Raw genomic sequence first — 23800 nt, forward strand, 5'->3', positions numbered from 1 at the left:
AAGAATAACACGCAGAAAATTCAATTGATTACAGGCCGGCGGGAATCCACTGTCATCTTGCTTTTAGTCAAAAATTACTGGATAATGTTTACTGTGTAACTTCATGAATTATCATAGTGGACAATACCATTCTGCCTGCCGGTGTGGCCGAGCGGTTCTAAGCGCTAGTCTGGAACCGCACGACCTCTACGGTCGCAGGTTCGAATCCGGCCTCGGGCATGGATCTGTGTGATGTCGTTAGGTTTAAGTAGTTCTAAGTTCTAGGGGACTGATGACCTCAGATGTTAAGTCCCATAGTGCTCAGAGCCATTTTTGGACAATACCAGTCTTTCGCACGCCACTTATTTGGACTTTTCCTGTTCGTGATCTCCAATATATCATCGCGATATATAGATATATATAAAGGAAAATGAGTAAGTTCTCTGGTGTGCGAAACTGTAACTGTCACATGATCTGTCACTGCCAAATAACACATCTCTGCCAAATAACACATCTCGATGAAATTTGGAACTCGTACAGCATACTGCAGAATGTAACTCAAAGAAATACACAATGAGACGAGTAGAAATGACACTTTTATTCAAAGACATTAATACAGTGAAGACAGCGTGATTTATTTTGATCCCCTGGACATTACAAAAGACGGGACACGGAACGTGCTGAAGTATGTCAGCGCAGTGCACCCCACACATGGTCGATGGAGTTTAAGTTGGCAGGACGGGCACGCTAGTTCCTTCCACCGAGTAGCCTCTCGTTCCAAGAGTTCGCCCGCCTGTGCTGTCGATGTGGTCGCACACTGTCATCCACAAGCCAGGGCCGAATGAACCCCTAAAAATATGGACATGACGCAGAAGCGCCGTATCGGAATGTCGTTGATCGGTGCGAGTTCCGTGTTTAATGATTTGGAGGTCAGTACGTCCGTGCAATATTATGCCTCTCCACACCATAACACCTGTGCCGCCAAAACGGGCATGTTAGAAATGTTCCTGGGAGCATTACGACTTCCCCCCTCTCGCCACATCAGAGTATGTCGAAAATGATAATTCAGACAGAACTGGCTTTCATCCGGGAAGAACATGCGATCACACTCCTCGATGGTCCACTCCTTATGCTCTGGGCACTACCACAAATGGTACAGCCGATGTACGAGTGTCAACGAAAAACAACGTACTGGTCGTCGGACAAAGAGCAGACTGCCGTGCAGTCACCATACCACCGTGGAGCGTGAGATTGCGATCAGCCTTGCAGTCCTACTGAATGCCGTTGCAATTACACGTGCTTGAATGTCTCTTCGGGTTTGCTGCCGGATCCTAAAATCAACTTGACTCGATATTTCGGCGGTTTTGGTGTTGTGGAAGCCGACGCACACAAATATGTATCTGCATTCTAAGTGTTGTCATCCACAACACCAACGCAGTGGCGTCCTTAGGACTTTGGTACGCAGAGCATATGCCATTTCCGACGCGGACAGCTTAACCCAAGAACTTGCGCATGTAATGGCTGTTTTGAAGGAAAATGGATACTCCGGGAAGCAGATTCATCGGGCTATGGAGTTTGGACCATCTCTGGAGGTGCATGAAGAAGAACATAGATCGGTGGCCTTTCTTCCTTATGCTGGAGAGACAGCGTTTAAGACTGGACGAATTTGAAGGAATTTTAACATTAAGAGTGTGTTCCGTCCACCTTCTAAGATGAGGGCACTACTCGGCTCTGTGAAAGATGATTTGGGGCTAATGAAACCTGGTGTATACAAAATTCCGTGTCAATGTGGGAAGGCTTACATTGGCCGTTCGATTCGCACAGTTCATGACAGGGCTGTGGAACATCGCCGTCATACGAGGCTACAACAGCCGGAAAAATCGCAGTAACAGAACACTGCTTAAATGAGGTGCACAGTATGAAATTTGATGAAACTGTGGTAGTTGCCAACATTTCAGTTTTTTGGAACAGTGTATATAAACATGCGATTGAAATTAGGTTGGCGGATAATTTAATCAACAGAGACAATGGGTTTCCTATTAGCAAGACCTGGGAATGCTGTATTATCTTGCATCGAAATTGAACTTTCTTCGGTGCGGCCCTGAGTGCGATATTTCGTTGCCAGCAGTGTTCCACTAAGGGCGGCGCCACCTCCCACTGTTATAGGGCAGCAACTGTGATGGGCGGCGCATGCGCTGTGTACTGAACGGTGGCCCATACAGGACGTCGATTTGCAGCCTGGCGTGAAGTTCTCAGCGGGACTCATCAGCAGAAGCAGCATTCTGCTGAAGATGGCGACCAGTTGGATCGCCGAAATATCGAGTCAAGTTGATTTTAGTGTCCGGCAGCAAACTCGGCGAGACTTTAAAGACTTATAACGCCGGGAAAGCCTACGTAGTCACAATTACACCTGCTGTTTGACGTGGGTCCCTTCTTGCATGCTGCACATTGTAGTGGTCATTTGACTCACTGTGGTCGACCACCTCCTCTCCTTCGTGCAGTAGTGCGTGTGGTTCGGATCGCTTTCCATGCAAGTGAAAAATAATGTGAGCAGTAGCAAATTCCTGGGCTATACTCGTCACAGTTCGCCCTTCTTAAAGTCCCCCAACGTTTCTTCCCCGTGTAAAGTCATCCAAATATTGTCTCTGGGCTGTCTTGTAATGAAGTCCACCACCGCAGTGTACAGTAACTGTTCGTTGACTGATACAACACACTTTTACCATTCCTTCAACTGTCTCGTGTTCCAGGGCCATCCGCATTTGGCGCTATAGTCACAGCTTCCTGTGTACGACTAGAAGACATCTGGCAACATACTGCCCCACTCTCATAGATTTTCACCAAATAGTTAATATTTTATGTTGGTTTGTCTATGTCGTCCCTAAGTTCTGCACAGCAGTGTACGTAATGTAATAGTGTACGTAATGTTACTTTTCTCTCGTTGAGCTGTTTTTGGCCAAGGTGAAGGAGGACATTATGACGATTAAGTATCATAACTATAAACTCACTTTCTTCATTACTGACAACGTTTGAACAAAGTTTGGATCGTCTTGAAGAAGTTCGCTGGAGTCTTCCACGCGATGTTGCTTCGGCTTGTGTCGACGCAGTCGTGGCACAAACTTCGCTGCTATCTTTGCCCTGTTCAACTATTCTAACAGATTACGTTTGCACGTGCCATAAGGGTATTCCCGAGGTCTTGTAGAAGTCTTTGATGATCTGTCTACGATGTTACGGAATCAGATTCCTCACTTTCTGAACATTTTCTGGTGTGATACCTGTTGACGGCTGACGAGAACGGTCGTCATTATCTCAACGTCCGTCCTTTTTTAAACGCTTATATCAGTCTTTAAGTTTGTGTGCCACCTAAAGCGTTGTCTCCCAAAGATTGCCACAACATCTGACGCATTTCTGCAGCAGGTTCTCCAGATTCAAAACGAAATTGTATAGAGACACAACGTTCTTTCAGGTCCCTCTTAGCAAAAGGGCGTACTCGCAGAAACGACAACTGAAATATGCCAAGCAGTAACTAGCCGAACCAATCAGCTCGCAGGCACTTGCCGCACTGATCCAAGAAGGATGTAGCGCTTTCCGTCTGTTGGTAGCCATATGCTCCCAAAATTCAAATTTCGAATACTTTTGGATACCGCCTCGTATACGTATCTACACATACACTCCACAAGCCACCGTGGCAGAGGGTACCTAGTACCATTACTAGTCATTTCCTTTCCTGTTCCACTCGCTAACAGGGTGAGGGAAGAATGAGTGTCTGTATGCCTAGTATGAATCCTCATTTCCCGTATTTTTGCGTCGTGATCCTACGCGAAATGTGTATTGGCGACAGTAGTATCGTTCTGCAGTCAGCTGCAAATGCCGGTTCTCTAAATTTTTTCTGTAGTGTTCCTCGAAAAGAACGCCGGCTTCCCTCCAGGGATTCCCATCCGAGTTCACGAAACACGCCCGTAATACTAGCGTGTTGTTCGAACCTACCGGTAACAACTCTAGCAGCCCGCCTCCGAATGGCTTCGACCTGTTGCGGATCCCAAACACTCGAGCAGTACTCCAGAAGAGGTCGCACTAGCATCCTATACGCGGTATTCTTTACAGATGAATGACACTATCCCAAAATTCTAACAACGAACCCAAGTCGATCATTCGCCTACCCTACCACAGTCCTCACATGTTATCAATTTGCCATCTTACGCCCAGATATTTAAACGACGTGACTGTATCCGAACATTACGGGTTTGTTTTATCCTGCTCATCTGCATAAACTTACATTTTCCTAGTTCTAGAGCTAGCTACCATTCATCACACCAACTAGATATTTTGACTAAGTCGTATTTTTACATCTGACGATTTCGACCGGTCAGGGACGACACGTTTAGCTGTTTTTGTGTCTGGTTGCAGATGTGTCGAGCTTCCAGGCGTTCTTCAACTTCAGCGAGATGCGGGCGCTGCTGGACAGCTTCTGCGTGTACCACGTGAACGCGCCGGGCCAGGAGGAGGGCGCCGCCACGCTGGCCGAAGAGTGAGTAGACAGTCCACAGCGTAGCAGAACGCCCTAGCTTGCCCTTCCGTTACAGACACGTTGTCTGTGATGTATTATTATTTCAAATGTAAGCGCAGGACATACGTATAGGATGAAACTTCCCAGCGGATTAAAGCTGCATTTCGGACTCGAACTCCGGACCTTTGCGTTTGGCGAGCACACGTTCCACCGACTGAGATATCCAAGCTCTGCAGAGTGATTCACGAGGAAGCGTTGTGTGCATAATTTACAAATATTTCGTGTCAGTTAGCAGAGCTATGATAAAATGAAGTCCCGTTCCTGTGAAAACGGTGCTTTTGTCATCTAGCCGTGGTAGGCATATGGCCGCCCAGATAACGTGCTGACAGTCTGTACCAACGACACGTACAGCATCTGTAATGTTTCAAAGCAAAGTAATGCTCGTAACTGATGCAGGATTGCACTTCTATTATTTTGGATAATGTTCCGATATCCAGTAAAAGATCCACTGAAGCTTTTCACAGAACAACTTGAAACTTTCTTAACAACAGTAGTCCTACTGCCAGCTGCACCATTTTCTTCTCTGGAGACTTCTGTCAAATCTTACCATTAATTGCAACAGGGACGATAGCAGACTAAGAGTATGCATTTTCAGTTGCCAGTTAGTATAAAATATTAATATAACTTCAAAATTGGGAAAAAAGAAAAATTACTATAGCAAATGTCATCTTACACAAAAAATGTAAACTTAAAACTTTTAATTAAAACATTCTCTATTTTTGTGCCACAGCTGATACTTGAACCAGGCTCTCCTTGCCTATAAGACAGGTGTGCTAGCCATTACACCACTATAGCAGTATAAGTAATGCCCCTGCACAAACTACGTTAGTCTAATTCCCTCCCTAACACAAACTTCACGTCTTCAGCTTATTTTTCGCTTCTTCAATCGTCGCTATTGCCGAGGGACAGCATTGGACTAAGGTAGTCTGTGGAGCTATGTCACCTATACTGCTACGGCGGTGTAATGGCTAGCACACCTGCATGGTAAGCAAAGAGAGCGGGGTGCAAGTCCCAGCCGTGGCACAAAATTTTAATTAATTTCTTCAGCTTCTATCATTATCTTACATACAATGAGACTCAAATGTCTCAAGGGAAATTTAATTATATCAGATCTATAAACCATTCTCGAAAGTGTTGGAATTCCTGGAACTGATATCATGCCGATATCGATAAAAGGCAAAAATCGCCCGGATTCATGAGTCCCAGGATGGGTGAACTATCTATACAAATAATTAATTTTGTACAGAACCCTCCGTGCGTGAGTCCTACTCACTTATCTGGATTCTTTTACTACTACTCTTCACAGCAGACAAAGATCCCGAGTTCGAGTCTCGATCCAGCACATTGTTTGATCTGCCAGGAAGTTTCACTGTTCACAGTGCTCGACTGTACCTGTTTGTCAGTATATGAGGTCTACCTGGACTTTGTTCAGCTGTGGTTGTTCCTTCCCGTTTCCACTTCACATCATTTAAAGCCGACTTGGGCAGATTTAAAGTGGTTGAATTGTTCCCGATGGATTTGTTACTCCATCCATTTGTTACGACATCCAGCAACTAGTACACATTCGAAGTCACTGAGTTCTCTTGACTGACCCACGTTGCTGATGCAAAAAAATACTCCTTGCCTCTTTATATACCGATGGGTCTGCCTCTCGTGATACCTATTGGTCAGTTTAGTATTACATGGGGATATCCACATACTTCTGATTGGATAGTGTACACTGTTGGACATTAGAACTGCAACACCATCAACGATAGAAAATACGAAATTGTATTTACTGTACTAAAACAATAAAGTGGGAAGGATGCACATATAAATTTGTAGATGGTTTAAGGGTGTACGAGGCGCGAAATTCAGGACGCAATGCTGCCACCTATGGCAGCGATAACAGCTCTAACCCGGCTGGGCATTGAGTCGAATTGAAGGTAGGTGATGGTTCCTGGTACGTAATTCCAGGCTGCTTCAACTTTTCACAAGGAGTTCATTAATGATAGTGGCTGTCGTGTGGAGAGATACCATTCTCTCGGCAACCAATGGTCAAATGTTTTCAATGAGTGGATGATCTGGAGAACATGCTGGCCAGGGGTCAAACTCCCTATGTGTAGAGATAAGTCAGGACAACATGAATAATGCACTGATGAGCCAAAACATTATGACCGCCTGTTTAATAGCTTGTTTGTCTGTCTTTGGAACGAAATACGTCAGATTCTGCGTATCAGGGATCCAACAGCATGTTGGTAGGTTTGCAGAGTTATGTGGCGTTAGATGTCAACGCTCAGGTCACGTAATGTGCGTAAATGACAGGCCGCTGATTTGCGTATATGAAAAGTAATGTCACGGAGACCTCGAAGATCGCCACTGACCTTAAAACGTCGGAAATTTAACGATTGCTGTCCAAATTACCGCTTATATGATCCGAGGTGGGAAAGAAATACAGTAGAAGAAGACTGGGTAGCTTTGAGGGATGAAGTGGTGAAGGCAACAGAGTATCAAGTAGATAAAAAGACGAGGGCTAGTAGAAATCCTTGGGTAACAGAAGAAATATTTAATGTAATTCTGTCAGAGACAGCAAAGGACTTGGAAGAGCAGTTTAACGGAATGGATAGTGTCTTGAAAGGAGGATATAAGATGAACATCAACAAAAGCAAAACAAGGATAATGGAATGTAGTCTAATTAGGCCAGATGATGTTGAGGGAATTAGATTAGGAAATGAGACACTTAATGTAGTAAAGGAGTTTTGCTATTTGGGGAGCAAAATAACTGATGATGGTCGAAGTAGAGAGGATATAAAATGTAGACTGGCAATGGCAAGGAAAGCATTTCTGAAGAAGAGAAATTTGTTAACATCGAGTATAGATTATATGTCAGGAAGTCATTTCTAAAAGTTTGTATATGGAGTGTAGCCATGTATGGAAGTGAAACATGGACGATAAACAGTTTGGACAAGAAGAGAATAGAAGCTTTCGAAATGTGGTGCTACAGAAGAATGCTGAAGATTAGATGGGTAGATCTCATAACTAATGAGGATGTATTGAATAGAATTGGGGAGAAGAGGAGTTTGTGGCACAACCTGACAAGAAGAAGGGACCGGTTGGTAGGACATGTTCTGAGGCATCAAGGGATCACAAATTTATCATTGGAGGGGAGCTTGGAGGGTAAAAATCGTAAAGGGAGACCAAGAGATGAATACACTAAGAAGATTCAGAAGGGATGTAGGTTGCCGTAAGTACTGGGAGATGAAGAAGCTTGCACAGGATAGAGTAGCGTGGAGAGCTGCATCAAACCAGTCTCTGAAGACCACAACAACATGATCCGAGGTAATTGTGTTGTGTGCCCAATGACGCTCCAGGTGCTAGGCCCGTACGACGATAACGAAAATGTAGCTGTGTTCGGTCTCGTTCGCATGCCGATACGTCCGTCGTCACACTTGGCCCTGAACTGTTACTCGTCTGAAGAGACAACGTGTTGTCGTTGGGCGTACCTCTGTCGGCTCGCCTCTCTCTGGCTGCCGCCACAAGGAAAGGCGCAAAAATAATAGCCGTGCTGATAGTCTCGCGTGTTCCACATGTTCCGCCCTCGCTGTGTGGATACTTGTCATCGTGCAAAGTTTCAAGACACGCCACGTAGCCTTTCGTTCCTGCACAGCCGAGCCAGTAACGACTGTTCTCGCGGACACTGTTCGCGTGGCGTCGGTGAGATGCTGCGTCACATCTCCATCATATTACGCCTGCCACCTAATGGTATGTAGCGGAGGGTACCTCTGATACCGCTTACTGATCCTCTCCTTCCCAGTTCGACTCGCGAATGGCACGTGGAAAGAGTGGTTGTTGGTAAGCTTCGTAATAACTATTAATTTCTCGTCGTGGTCGTTTCGTGGAATGTATGTGGGAGGAAGTAATATGTTATCCGACTCTTCCCAGAAAGTGCTCACTCGAAATTTCAGTAGTAGATATCTCAGTTATGCACAACGCTTCTCGTGTAACGTCTGCCACTGGAGTTTGTTGAGCATCTCTGTAACGCTTTCGAGGCCACTAAGTAAACTTGTGACGAAACGCGCTGCCCTCCGTTGGATCTTCTATCAGTCCTACCTGGTAGGATCCCAGACTGATGAACAGCACTCGAGAATCGGTCGAACAAGCGCCTTGTAAGCCACTTCCTTCGTGCGTGAACTACACTTCCGTAAGATTCTTCCTATGAATCTCAGTGTGGCATCTTCTTGCCTTACGTGATCATCCCACTTTAAGGTCGCTCTGGATAGTTACTCCTGGACATTTTACGGCAGTTACTGTTTCTAGCAACTTGTCATCAGTGGTGTAGTTGTACAGAGGTGGATTTCTTTTCCTATGTGTGCACAGTATGTTACATTTATTTACGTTCAATATCATTGCAAGTACCAGATTTCCCTTGGAATTTATTTATCCTCTGGCACGTGTTTCCCTGTATAATAATTACATTTGCTGCCATGGTAGCAACAGCTTCTAGGCATTCTACCAGTATAAAACAATACGAAGTTTCAAAAACACACCTCGTCTTCACAAACGACCGACTCATTAACACAGCTGATTGTGTTGCCGCTAGTTCTGCGGTAAGGCGTTTGTTTATCACGAATACAATGACTGTAGTGTTTCCCAGCAGGAAATGTGTTACACATATCAACCCTTCAAACGTCGGAGTCGTATTAAGCAATACATTTGACGTGCAAAGTGTCTACTACACGAATACTGCACTATAGTAGCTGCTGTATATATCTGCAAGAAAACGCCTAGCCTTGTACAAGCTGTACGACGGAAGCTGACGACAGTCAGTGCACTCCTCCCTGTGCTTCCCCGTCAACAGAATATTCTTTGTTGTCGCCGTTTCAAATTTTTGTTCTTAATTGTAGTTTAAGCAGCTGTTCCATTATTTATAGCTTACACGCCAGAAGATGAGGATGATAGTCTCGAAATTTGTCACCATGAATTATGTGGAATGTAACGCGAAACGAAGTGACTGGCCGTAGTAGAATACAAATGAATAAAGCTATGAAATATCATAAATTGAACTATGTGTTTGTGACTGAAGGGTGTGAGCTAGACAAGCGTCCGGTACCAATCGGTAGAATTATAACTGAGGAAGCCATTCCAGATTGACCATCGTTATGCGATTTCTTCAGTGACGCCGCCCCAAGTGTCCGTTCTTTCTGGCGACCTTGCTGCGGAGGAGGCAGTGACCTTGTTCTTCAACTCCCCCGCGCCCCCCTCCCCCCCTGCGCAACCGCCTCCCACAACTAGCGTACAAAGGAGAAAACTCCCATCGATATCCGGTTCAGAAATTGTTGGGAAAACACGTTACACGGCGAGCTCCACTAAACCTGTAACGTTGACTAATACGCTGCCCGTGTCCACAGTTACTGCTAAACTGACATTGCGGTTACTGGCAGTCTGTAAGTGGTGAGAGAAATAATAATAATTCTTTATTTTTCGCTGACTCGACTTTCCAAACTACATCACTGCTCATCTTCAGGAGCGAAACTGCAGTAAGATAATATTAGTCATATTTTCATCTTGTAGTATTGGTCAGTCAGTATAACTTCGATAATCGCCAATAGTCATCAAATCACCGAGGAGAAATTGGTCTTCTTTATTCGTTTCTGCCTGTTGGAGACTATGATATTCCTACCGTCTGGTAAACTCGTGCCTACGGCATTTGTTCCCGGTATTGTTCTTTCTTCAACTCTGACCACGTTTCTCCGGTATTTTTTTTTTTTCATTTATTTTTAACTGGAAACCTGGATATTGTAGCTGTTCCGTAGTAAGTGATCTACTTTCTTGGGTGCCCTCACATTTGATCCTCATCTGTCGTATGTCTGTTTCTAGTTTGTTAAAACAAGTTCCCGTCGTTTTCTTATCCAGGCAGCTAGTAAAAGCCTGTTACGATAGTGGTAATGCGTTCATTGGAGCCACGTTTGCATTTAAGACTGCAGGCCTCGTGCACAGCGTCTTCACTGTCTTTTGGATACGTGTGTAGCTCATGACTGTCTTCTGTACCGAGCAGTGCTTTGATGTGGAGCCATGATTTTCTTTACAATCCTTTTTGCTTTGTTGTGCATGAAAACGATACTCATGACGGCTCTGTTCTCGGATTTAACGTTGTAAAATGTCTTAATTGGAGTATTCGCCTAATTATTCATATTTAAGAGATGTGGAAAAATATTGTAAGCGATCCACGTTTACAACAACCGGGCGCCGACTCACCTAATACAATGCCTTTGTAGACAGACATGAGAACTCCCCAGTTTTCGTATTAGGTATCACAATTCCTCGTTAACGTATAAATCTTTGTGATTCATTAATCTGAGATAGCAAAAAATTGTTGTACGATAACGCAGTACGATGCATCAGCCTACCTGCTGTTTTTAATTTTTTGTTTTATTGTAGCCTTTGACACTGTTCGTTGTGGTTATACTCCAAAAAAGACATTGGCGCATTTTGATCGAATCGGTCACTTACATCAAAATATCCGTAGCGACTGGTACAGTACACGGTCATAGTCGAACCTGACAGTCGAGAGATTTCTGTGGCAGTATACCTTGTTAAAATTATTATCAAATCGGTACAATGCTACGTATCCATCGAAATCTGCCCACGCCCCACTTTGCAGTATGTACATGGGATGGACAAAAATATGGAAACACAAAACACTCCGTGCATAATACGGAGTAGGAAAACCATTGGCTTTCAAAAAAGCTTCCAGTCGTCTCGGAATGGATAAATACGGGTCCTCCGTGATTTTCAAGGGAATCTTACACCATTCTTCTTGCCAAATAGTGGCAACTTCAGGTAACGGTGGTTGAAGAGGATAGCGATACGCATCGCTCTCTGCAAAGTAGACTACAAAAGCTCAACAATAATGAGATGTGATGAGAGTGGTAGCCAGGCGAGAAGCGACAGTTGATCGTGATGCTCACGAAGCCAGTCCTGGGCGATGGGAGACGGGTGGAGAGCGGCCCAGCCGTCATGGAACAGAGCATCACCATAGGGCAGCAAACATTGTACCATAGGACGGACCTGATTAGCCGAAATGGCCACGTAACCAGAGGGCCCAAGAAATACCACAATATCACCGAAATCTTGCCATTTTCCCTTTTGGCACGCAACTCGGCCAGAAGTTGGAACCAGTGTGAAACAAGACTTATCCAACCAAATGGCATTCTGTCATTGCTCCATAGCGAAGGTGTTATGGCCTCCTCACCACGTTTTCATGTCGTAGGCATTTGTATCACTGATGAATGGGTTTGGAATTCCAGCTCGCCATGCATTTCCGTGCTTATGAAGTTCTTTTCGTGTTGTTTCGGTGCTGTCAGAGCTCGCGAGTCCGACGATACACCACAGTTCTTCAGTGAGTTTTGCGACTTTCATCATCTTATTTCTCGTCACAGTTCTCCTCAGTGACCGTCCGCCGCACACTCAACACACACTTTTGTCTGTGTTGTGACTTTGCAGATGATGTTTTTCCACGTTCTCTGTATGCGGTATACATCTTCGGTAAGTTGGCTCTTTGAAACAAGCCCGCCGCCCGTGGTCTAGTGGCCAGCGTTGCTGCCTCTGGATCACTGGGCTCCGGGTTCGATTCCAGGCTGGGTTGAGGATTTTCTCTGCCCGGGTTCTGTGTATTTGTGTTGTCCTCATCATTTCATCATCCTCATACGTGACAGTGGGTAGATTGAACTGTGTAAAAAGAAACTGGACTGTGTAAGAATTGGAACTTTCTACGGGCGACACCACACAAACCAATCGTCATCGTCTTTGAAACAACAAACGGTTCGGCTATCTTGGTTACGCATGCACTTCCATATGAGCATCAACAATTCGTTAACTTTCGAATTCCTTTAGCTCCTAATGCACACAGAACACTGTTTTGACCACCGCCGATACTTGCAACATTGCACAGGAGCCGTTCGTGGTTAAATACAACGCAACCTATGGACTTGACTAGAATCTGCATTATGTTCAAGCATGAATTTCTCGCGGTGTTTCGATATTTTTGTCCAGTCCTTGTATGTTGCATGTACTGCCCAAGCTTAGTCGCCAATTAAGACAGACCGCGCTGACAATCCACACGGATCCCTCGAAGTACAGCTGGCTGAGTCAAAAAGCAAGTAGACAATGCAGGCTTCCGCACTCATGGTCGATGAGACAGTACAGGCATAAAATTACGATGTTCACCATAAATAGACAGTCAGAAGAGTGAAGGGGTTAATTTTTTAAAAAACAAGAAAATGAAGGTGGCTGTATGTACAGAGTTCCATCTACATCCATACTCCGCAAGCCACCTGACGGTGTGTGGCGGAGGGTACCCTGAGTACCTCTATCGGTTCTCCCTTCTATTCCAGTCTCATATTGTACGTGGAAAGAAGGATTGTCGGTATGCTTCTGTGTGGGCTCTAATCTCTCTGATTTTATCCTCATGGTCTCTTCGCGAGATATACGTAGGAGGGAGCAATATACTGCTTGACTCTTCGGTGAAGGTATGTTCTCGAAACTTTAACAAAAGCCCGTACCGAGCTACTGAGCGTCTCTCCTGCAGAGTCTTCCACTGGAGTTTATCTGTCATCTCCGTAACGCTTTCGCAATTACTAAATGATCCTGTAACGAAGCGCGCTGCTCTCCGTTGGATCTTCTCTATCTCTTCTATCCACCCTACCTGGTGCGGATCCCACACTGCTGAGCAGTATTCAAGCATTGGGCGAAGAAGCGTACTGTAACCTACTTCCTTTGTTGTCGGATTGCATTTCCTTAGGATTCTTCCAATGAATCTCAGTCTGGCATCTGCTTCACCGACGATCAACTTTATATGATCATTCCATTTTAAATCACTCCTAATGAGTACTCCCAGATAATTTATGGAATTAACTGCTTCCAGTTGCTGACCTGCTATTTTTTAGCTAAATGATAAGGGACCTATCTTTCTATGTATTCGCATCACATTACACTTGTCTACATTGAGATTCAATTGCCATTCCGTGCACCATGCGTCAATTCGCTGCAGATCCTCCTGCATTTCAGTACAATTTTCCATTGTTGCAACCTCTCGATACACCACAGCATCATCTGCAAAAAGCCTCAGTGAACTTCCGATGTCATCCACCAGGTCATTTATGTATATTGTGAATAGCAACGGTCCTATGACACTCCCCTGCGGCACACCTGAAATCACTCTTACTTCGGAAGACTTCTCTCCATTGAGAATGACATGCTGCGTTCTGTTATCTAGGAACTCCTCAATCCAATCACACAACTGTATTAAGAGTATTAATAATGGAGTTTTCGATAAAAAAAAAGCACAAATATGTCAATCGTCTCAGCGGGGCAAAACTTTTTTGAGCAGTTCATTACTTTTTAGCTATCTTTATGTAAAAATTAGAGGAATTAAGACGCACAAGCACTTGTTCTTTCTGCATATTATTGCCATTTTGTCTTCAGCCTAAAGAGTGGTTCGATGCAGCTCTGTACACAGTGTATCCTGTGCAAGTTTCTTCAGCTCTGCGTCACAACTCCACCTTACATCCATTTAAAACTGCTTTCCGTGGTCAGTCCATGGTTTCCCTCTTCGATTTTACTCCACACGTTTTCTTCCACTACCAAACTGACGATTCTTTGATTTCTCAGGATGTGGCATGTCAATCTCTCTCTTCCTTTAGTCAGCGTTATTTGTTACTTCTTGATAAGTTATCCGATCTACCCTCCTAATTTTCTGCATTCGTCTGTAGCACCACATTTCAGAAGCTCCTAGTTTCTTCTTGCTTGAACTGTTTATTGTCCACTTTCGCATCCATTCAACTCTATACTCTAAAGAAATACCTTTAGAAAGTAGTTTCTAACACTTCAATTTATATTGAAAATAGCGCCTCACGACGTACAGGTATCTACGACCAGATGATTTGTCTGTCATAGGGATAGTAAATTATAAGCACAAATATTCCTCGCGAATCATCCTACCTATTAGTGAAAACTGTATGAAAATCCCAAATGTGTTCTTGAGATTATCTTTCACACACAGAAAGAAAAATGCGGCAAGATACTTTAATTTATGATAAGCAGTATTATTAATAAATTTCCCTTTTTCAGGTACACATTCATGTTAGAGTCCTCCGCACTATATATCCTGTCTACTTCATCCATCGTCAGTTATTTGCTGCCCTAATTGTGAAGCACATCTATTTACCATTCACGATTGTTATCGGAGAGAGAACCATTTTTCTTGGTTAACTCATATAGACTAATCGCAGTCTTCCACGACTTTTCAAGCTGTCTTAAAAACAAACAGCTGCAGTCTTTCCGCGCGATGCCAATGGTGGCGTTTCGTTCAACGGATACTGTAATCATTTGTGCTCATCACATGATCTGCAGTTCAATTTAATGCGCTATGCGGCTGGACACTTCGCATCCTGCCATTGCTGGCGCCATGCCGAGAAGGCAGAATCTGCTGTGGTATCTCGCGAGATATTAATGGTGACGGCTACATCCATTTCTGAAAACTCGACCCGTTTGAGATAGTATTTAAACAGCCAACCAAGGTAGATGTAGACACTCATGCTAATCAACTGCTTGGAGGAACACAAATATGGATGAACTGCTCATCAACCCGCAATGTCTACGACATTGTAAGTCAAAGTCTGCTACTGTCTGGACCAGACTCCAGCACATGATCGAGTCATAGAAAGACAGACTGACTGCGAAAAGATTATACTCACTTGTAGTGTCTGGTAGCACGTGAATAAGATGTGAACTTGTCACGTTGATCCTACAGGGGTTGGATAAAAATATAGAGACAGCGAGAAACACTTGCTTGAACATAATAGCACATAATAGCAGATGCTAGCCAAGCCTGCAGGTTATGCTGTTGTATTTGACCATGAACGGCACCTGTGCAGTGTCCTGAATGTGTTGCACTGTGTCAGTCGTGATCAGAACAGTATACTATATAACTGTGAGCGCATTATGTTGCAGCTAACTGAATTGGGACGTTGGCAATTTGTTGATGCTCGTATGGTGGGGGCTTCCATAACTGAAGTGGCCTAAGTGTTCGGTGTTTCAAGAGACACCATATCGAAGATTCATACCGCATACAGGGAAAGCAAAAAACATCATCTGCTAAGCGACAACGTAGACGAAATTGGTGTTGAGTGAGCGTGACGGATGGTCGTTGAAAAGTATTGTGGCGCAAAATAAGAAGACGGCAGTTGCAGAACTCACTGCAAAACTGAGTATCACACTTGCAAAGACTGTCAGCACCAAAACAACCAAAGAGATCTCAGGAAGCGAGGAACTCAAGGGTGAGCTGGAATTCCAAAGCCACTCATCAGTGATGCGAATTCCCATAACAGGAAAACATGAAGTGGAAGCCATAAAACCAGGGCTAAGGAGCAATGAAAGAGTGTGATTCCATTGTACAAGTCTTGTTTCTCATTGTTTCCAAATTCTGGCCGAGTTTATGTCCCAAGCACGATACATGGCTGGAGTTCGGTGGTGATTTGAGGAGCCATATCGCGGCATTCCTTGGGCCCCAAGGTTAGTCTGCTATGTCGCATTCATGCCAAGGGTTATGTGACCATTTTGGTTGATCACACCTGTCCAGTGGTTGTTCCCCAGTGGTGATGCTGTGTTCCAAGGTAACATGGCCCAGTTCACAAAGCTCACATCACCCAGGACTTGATTTTTTGAGCTCAAGGATGAATTGTCGCATTGTCAGTGTCCACCACAGTTACCAGATCTCAGCATTATAGAGCCTTTGTGGTCTACTTTCAAGAGAAGGGTATTGATCATTATCCTTCCATCATCGGTACAAGAACGTCATACTATTTTGCGGGAGAAACGGTATAATATTTCTCTGAGAGTCCTACAGGACCTGGAAACAGTTTTGAATGCTGGCGGGTTTCTTACACTGCATTAGGCATGGTAATGTGTTCTGTTTTTGGTGTTTCCATATTTTTGTCCAGTCCCCGTAAGCACTGAGGCACAAAATTTCGCAGGGTGATTCAGGCTGTTATGAACATAGTTCTGCCAACATTTAGCATCTTTTGTGTGTCTGGCCAAACTCTTCGGGCTCTGGTAGCCTTCAGAGCCATTGACATTTTTGTCTTGTGGGATGAATGTAGGTCAGTATACTGATCCAGGGGAGCTGAACATTGAGGGCAGTCCACTGAAGAAATTCAGGCAATGGGTGTAGTCCATGTGCTCACTAGCATGCTATAGAAGGATGCCTGAAGCACAATTAAGAGAGATAGGCACAGTGCTTTAGTTATCACCTTATAAAAACTAGACTGCCGTAGTGAAATTTGTCATGTTAGTTTCTCAATATTCACCCTCCAGTAAGACAGTTTTGTCTCAATGATAAGACACCTTGGTTGTAGAGGTCTGCATTTTGTCTGTGTGGGAAACATTCCCCTTCAAAAATCAGCTCATCATCATTCTGGAAATGCCTGCCATGCAATGGTACTTCATCTGAAGTGAGAGGAAAAAGTCACTGGCCACCAAGTTAGTAGAATATGGGGATGAGGCAAAATTTGATGGCTGAAAGAAACAGCACACATAACTGTGTACTTTACATAATAAGATGGGGGCATTGTTGTGGAACAAAAACATCCCCTCCAACAGCTTCCGGCAATGATTCACGTTGACGACCTCACTTACCACATTCTTTTTAATGGTATGCCCCTTATATTACATGATAGCACCAGATCATTGCAGACCCAAAAATATTGTCACATTGCCTGATGATGGTTGGATTAACACCTTCTTTGGCAATAGTGAAGCCACATACTTCCAGTGCTTGCTTTGCTCCTTTCACTCAATTTGTGCTGGGACTGGATTCATATCCTGTGATGGCATTGGACTTCACTTTGGATTACTGAAAGGTCTACTTCTCATCTTGTCTACAACTACATATGTATTCTGCAAACCACTGTGAGGTGCATGGCAGAGGCTGTGCCCCATTATACCAGTTATTAGAGTTTCTTCCTGTTCCATTCACATATGGAACATAGGTTCAAAATGGTTCAAATGGCTCTGAGCACTATGGGACTTAACTTCCAAGGTCATCAGTCCCCTAGAACTTAGAACTACTTAAATCTAACTACCCTAAGGACATCACACACATCCATGCCCAAGACAGGATTCGAACTTGTGACCATAGCGGTTGCGCAGTTCCAGACTGTAGCGCCTAGAACCGTTCGGCCACTCCGGCCGGCAGAACATGGGAAAGAATGATTGTTTGAACACCTCTGTGCATGCAGTAATTATTCTAATTTTATCCTCACGATCCATATGTGAGCTATACAGAGGGAGTTGTACTATGTTCCTAGAGTCATCATTTAAAGCCAGTTCTTGAAACTTTGTTAACAGACATTCTTGGGATAGTTTACATCCATCTACAAGAGTCTTCCAGTTCAGTTCCTTCAATATCTCTGTGACACTCTCTGATGCATTAAACAAACCTGTGACATTCGTGCTGTCTGTCTCCACATACATTCAATATTCCATGTTAGTCCTATCTGGTACGGGTCTCACACACTTGAGCAATATTCTAGAACTGGTCGCATGAGTGATTTATAAGCAATCTCCTTTGCAGACTGATTTCACTTCCCCAATGTTCTACCAATTAACTGAGCTCTACCACCAGCTTCCCAGGTATTTGTATGAGCTAGCTGATTACAACAGTGACTCTTTGATATTACAGTCTTAGGATACTACACTTTTTTGTTTTGTGAAGTGCAAAATTTTACATTTCCGAACATTTTGAGCAAGTTGCGACTCTCTGAACCACATTTATATCTTATCAAGAGCTGACTGAATATTTATGCAGCTTCTTTCAGATACTTCATTATGGATAACTGCATCATCTGCAAAAAGCCTGATTTTACTATTAATATTGTCTGCAAGGTCATTAATATACAATACAAACAGCAAGGGCCCCAACACACTTCCCTGGGACACACTCAAAGTTACTTCTACATCTGTTGATGACTCTCCATCCAAGATAACATGCAGTGTCCTCCTTACCATAAAGTTCTTAATCCAGTCACAAATTTCACTTGATGCCCACATGATTGCATTTTTGATGATAAGTGTAGGTGCAGTACTGAATCAAATGCTTTGCAGAAATCAATAAATACTGCATCTACCAGGCTGCCTTCACCCAAAGCTATCAGTATGTCATTGAGAAAAGTGCTAGTTGGGTTTCACATGATCAATATTTTCTAAATACATGTTGGTTAGCATTAAGGAGGGTAGAATATTTAAGGTACCTCATTATGTCTGAGTTCAGAGTATATTCTAAGATTATAAACCAAATTCATGTCAAGGATATTGAATGTTGATGTTGTGGATCACTTCTACTACCCTTCTGGTAGACAGGTGTGACATGTGCTTTTTTCAAAGAACTGGGCACAGTTTTTTGTCCTAGGGACCTACAATATCTTATAGTTAGAAGAGGAGCTAACTCAGTCACAAATTCAGTTTCGAAGCTGACAGGGAATCCATAAGGGCCTGGGGAACGTAGTTCAATTTTCACAATTTCACCTGTTTGTCAATACCAGTGACACAAATACTTATTTCATTCAACTTTTCAGTGGTAAGAGAATTAAACTGTGCCAATTATCTTTGGTTTTCCTTTGTAAAGGAATATTTGAAAATGGAGTTAAGCATTTCAACTTTTGCTTTGCTATGCTCAGTTTCAGTTTGTCTTGTTTGCTAGGGACTTGACACTAAGTTTGGTGCCACTAACAGCCTTTACGTATGATCAGAGTTTCTTTGGGCTCTAAGGATGTTGGTTCACACTGCTCATTATAAACAATCAGATCTATTTATATCAGATGGTTTATCAATGGTTGATCCACACCTATGTACAATGTTACCACACAGCCTAGGTCAACAACAGTTAATTATGTCTGACCTCTACCATGATACAGGGACAAGAAGAATAAAAAGAAACATAGATTAGTTCAGGTCTCAGCATTTGTTCCTAAACAAGCTAAATGAGATATTTGCAAATGTATTGGGAAAATGTTACTGATGCAGCTGAAGACCTCTTTAACTAATATAATGCAAGTTGTAACTAATAGTAGTTGCCACATGGGACGTTTCAGTGAAAAAGGCATTTGTTAAGGATTCTTTTGGATACTATCAAGCTGGCAGCTTTTGACATTTTTTGCACTTTTTGTAACATAACCTTATTCTAATATACAATGTGATGTTTAATTTCCACGTATATGGACTTTTAAAAGCTTTATCCTTTAATTTTAATGAGTTTTTATTTGCTGTGAGGCATTCCGAATATGGAATAATAATTACCACTCTGTCAAACCCGTTCCCATCACCCGCAGACCACAACAGCATTGTGACCTGAAGTCTAAGACAGAGAAAGTAAGGTTAAATGTATCTATCAGAAAGATGGGCTGACCTAGTGTTTCTTTATGACAAACAGTTATATGTATTTTACAAATTTGACCAGTATTTTGACTTTTGTTATATGCATATACAGAAAAACACTTTTCACAAAGTTTACTGATTTGTTGGGAACTATAATTACCTGACATACTCAGTGCTGTAGGAGATGATCTTTAAATGTAGTGTTGTAGTCTTCTTTATGAAAACTTTTTATTTGCCAAGATTGCAAGGTTAGATGCATTGATTACAAGTTTTGGCCAGTTAAGTGCCATTCTTCAGATCACATAAGAGAAAGCAGTGTCTGCATCGACTACTGAAATATGTTGTTTTATCACAATCACAATACCAAACTCAATAATTGTGGTCACATTACATATGTATTAAATGAATTCTGCACCATTTCATTGTGCACAGTGAAAAAATATGTAGGAATATATATTGTAACCCCAATTTTTGAGTTTGGATTTGTAAATACAATTGTGACAAAGTGTTTTGATTTAGTAATACATGTAGACACTGCTTTCTGTTGTTATCTGAAGATGTCAATGTAACTGGTCAAAACTAGCAATCAATACAGAGACACCCTTTTCCTGGAAATAAAAAGGTTTCCCAAAGAAGACTTCAATATTTTGTGATATTTGTTTCTGTGATAGTCTTAAAATACAAATAATTATTGAAAACCAATGGCCTTGCCACATTGGTAACACCAGTTCCAGTCAGATAACCAAAGTTAAGCGCTGTCAGGATTGGCTAGCAGTTGGATGGGTCATAGTCCAGGTTTGCTGAGTGCTGTTGACGAGTGGGGTGCACTCAACCCTTGTGAGACCAATTAAGGAGCTACAGTTGAGAAGTAGCGGCACCAGCACCGGTGATGAGAACTGACAACAGCAAGGAGAGCAATGTGCTGACCATGTGCCACTCGATATCCGCATTCAGTGATGCATAAGCTGAGAATGACATGGTGGCCAGTCGATACCATTGGGCATTAAAGGCCTATTCAGACAGTGTTGTTTTTTTTTTTTTTTTGTTTGTGTCCTCATTGAAACAAAATAAGGATGAAAAGAACTAAACTGTATCAAGCAAGATAATTAAACAAAACCTTTACATACTCATTTATGTATCTGTTCTGTGGAAACATATGAGGAAAAAATGGATCATAAGACTTACATCTAACATAATATTGTCTAAGCAAGGTAATTTATTCAAACAATTAGACACTCACATGCAGCTTCACTGGTATGAGAAAAAAACAAGTCATAATACATTCAACAAAGTATTCTGATCAGCTGTTATATTTAAAAATAAAGTTATAATGGATAATAAAGCATTTTCATTTTTACTAAACCATGTACAAATCACAATAATTCCTTTAACGATACTTGTTTTCTATAGTTTCAGTTATCACTTTTTGCTACTGGTATGTGTGCTGTAAGAAAGTTACCTCTGAAATAAATCAAAATAACTTTTATACTTTCAAAGTACTTGAGGAAATGTTTGTAAAAATTAACTCTTATACAGAATGATTTGCACATTTCACTTATGTGTATCAGTTCACCTACATTTAGTCAGCTCTTCAAAATTATCGGCAGTAGCAGTAAGTTTCCAGCTGTTTTATCATTGGCAATGAAATGGCTTTATGACGAGCTTAAGTCTAACGTACATACTTGTAGTTTTCATCACTAGTGGGAGAACTATGCAAGAACACACTGTAGCAGAGCTACATGTTGAATGGTGACCCGAATTATAGTAGATAAGAATAAAATGCTGGAGAACATTGTTGTCACTAAGTAATACAGTACATCAGTTACCAGGTTTCACAGAACTGGTACATCAAAAGGTGTTGTTAATATGAAGAAAGCAAAAGAAAAGAAAACCTCTAGTGGAACAAGGTAACTATTAGAGAGAAGTCGAGAGTTTCAAATAACCTATAGTAATAACTTGATGTAATATGTTAAACTAAACTATTTGGAAATGTCTCCAATAGAATGCAAGGAAAAAGGAATGAAAATTTAGTAGGAGAGATAATTATAAGAGTATGAAAAAACCAAACAGAAACTTAGGTTGCATGGATACTGCATATTATCATTTAAGATCATAGGTAGAACGGTATCCAACAATAGAGATGAAATTAGATAAGAATGCTAAGCTTTCTTTAATGTCCATATGGATCAAGAGATACATTAGATGTACAGGCAGTTCATAATAACAACAATGACATTCTGTGGGTAATGCCAGTTGAGCTGTATCAAGCAAATTATGTAGAAAAAGTCTGCAGTGGAAGACAATCCTCAAACACTGGAATGACACTACAGTTGTTTTGATGCTCAATAAAGGAGAAAGACAAAACAAATTTCAGGATGTACCAAACATATACTGGGAAACTTCAAGGGTTTATAGACTGCCTTGAGAAACAAACTGAAAGTGTAAAACTATCTCCAGAAACATTAGCTGTAATTGCATGATCATAATGAATTACAGAAGTGACTTAGGCAAAATTTTCAGTTGGTGTAATGAATGGGACATGTCTTCAAATGCACATAATTGTAAGATAATGTCTGTAACAAAGAGAAATAATCTGGTGGAATCTGATTACTAGAGCAGTGGTGAATATCTTGAGCAGGAAACATCGTATAAGTACATAGGCTAAAAAAAAAGTGAAGTGTTGTAAGCACGACCAAATTGGTCGCAGGGTTGCTGAGAATGAAAGCATGGTGGGACCAAACGGAAGCAGCTTGTGAACAAACAAAACAAATGGGAAAGAATGGACAAGAGCAATGGTGGACAACTGAGCAAGACCTTACAAACAACAACACACAAGAAGCAACAGGGTCACAAGCAAAAACCTCTCAAATTCACAATGTCCACTCATACATGGAAACAAAGTAAAGTAAACATGCTGTCTGTAGGCAAGATGTCGATAGACTTACTCAAATGTCAGACTGCCTCACTGAGAGGCAGGCACTTAAATGCATGATAGGGTATGTCATTATTGGCTGCTGGGTCCACGTGCTCCACCGTGGCACCCTCACATTATATGTGCATGAAGCCACAGGTTATGATGTGGTGGCTGCAGAGACCTCTAGTGGTAATCGAGGTCCATGTCATCTTGCTCGAATTTGAAACCCATGGCACTCAGTACCAGATCAAGCACCCAAGAGCATATGGTCAGATCTCAGTGCAACTTCATACACATACACACCATCCCTGAATGTGTAAATGAAAGGAGTTACAATTCTCTGTGACAGGTAGAATGGCCACCAGAGTGTATTAGTGTTGTAAGCAGACCTTATAACATGTATAAAGGATCTGAATAGTATCAGATGTGGAGTAATTATTGTGAACGACATGGAGATGCTGCCTACTCATGTGAGACAGTGTTATCAGTACTCTGACAGAGTTTGGAAGGGAGGTCATTGTAGGTCTCCATTTTGCTTGCTGGTCAAATTGTGCAATATGCAGATTTGAAGGGCATTTGGATGTGGCAGTGGCCCGATGTTGGACTGAGGGCAGACACACTCATCATCAAATTTACGGTCAACCACATTTGAGCACTGCAAGGGAAGCTCACCCTATTGTGAACCAAGTGCATTGTAATCCCGTCACATATGCAACTGCCAACGAAGAACAAGTAATGGACTCCCTGATCATTCTACATCATCTCTCACCATTTGTTGGAGACTAGCAGCCTAGAAAATAACCATCTCATGCATAAGTTGCTGTTGACATCACACAACAAATGGCAGCTTTTGGATTGGTTCTGTCCCATTTGTTGACTGTTTTGGAGAGACACAGTGATGTTACTTCTAGCATCATGATGTAGGGAGCCATTAG

The 23800-nt window shown here is 42.4% G+C and overlaps 1 protein-coding gene across 12 annotated transcripts in view; it reads left to right on the plus strand.

The window, feature by feature from the left end:
* Positions 1–23800, plus strand: part of LOC126266769 (protein NDRG3) — a 481178-nt gene that overhangs the window by 388494 nt on the left and 68884 nt on the right. For all 12 annotated transcript variants that reach the window (XM_049971295.1, XM_049971297.1, XM_049971293.1 and 9 more), the window contains one exon: positions 4384–4504. In XM_049971295.1, coding sequence (XP_049827252.1) covers positions 4384–4504 — 121 coding nt within the window. The remainder of the gene's footprint in view (positions 1–4383; positions 4505–23800) is intronic.

Source organism: Schistocerca gregaria, chromosome 4, assembly GCF_023897955.1.
Source record: "Schistocerca gregaria isolate iqSchGreg1 chromosome 4, iqSchGreg1.2, whole genome shotgun sequence".
NCBI classification, from domain to species: domain Eukaryota; kingdom Metazoa; phylum Arthropoda; class Insecta; order Orthoptera; family Acrididae; genus Schistocerca; species Schistocerca gregaria.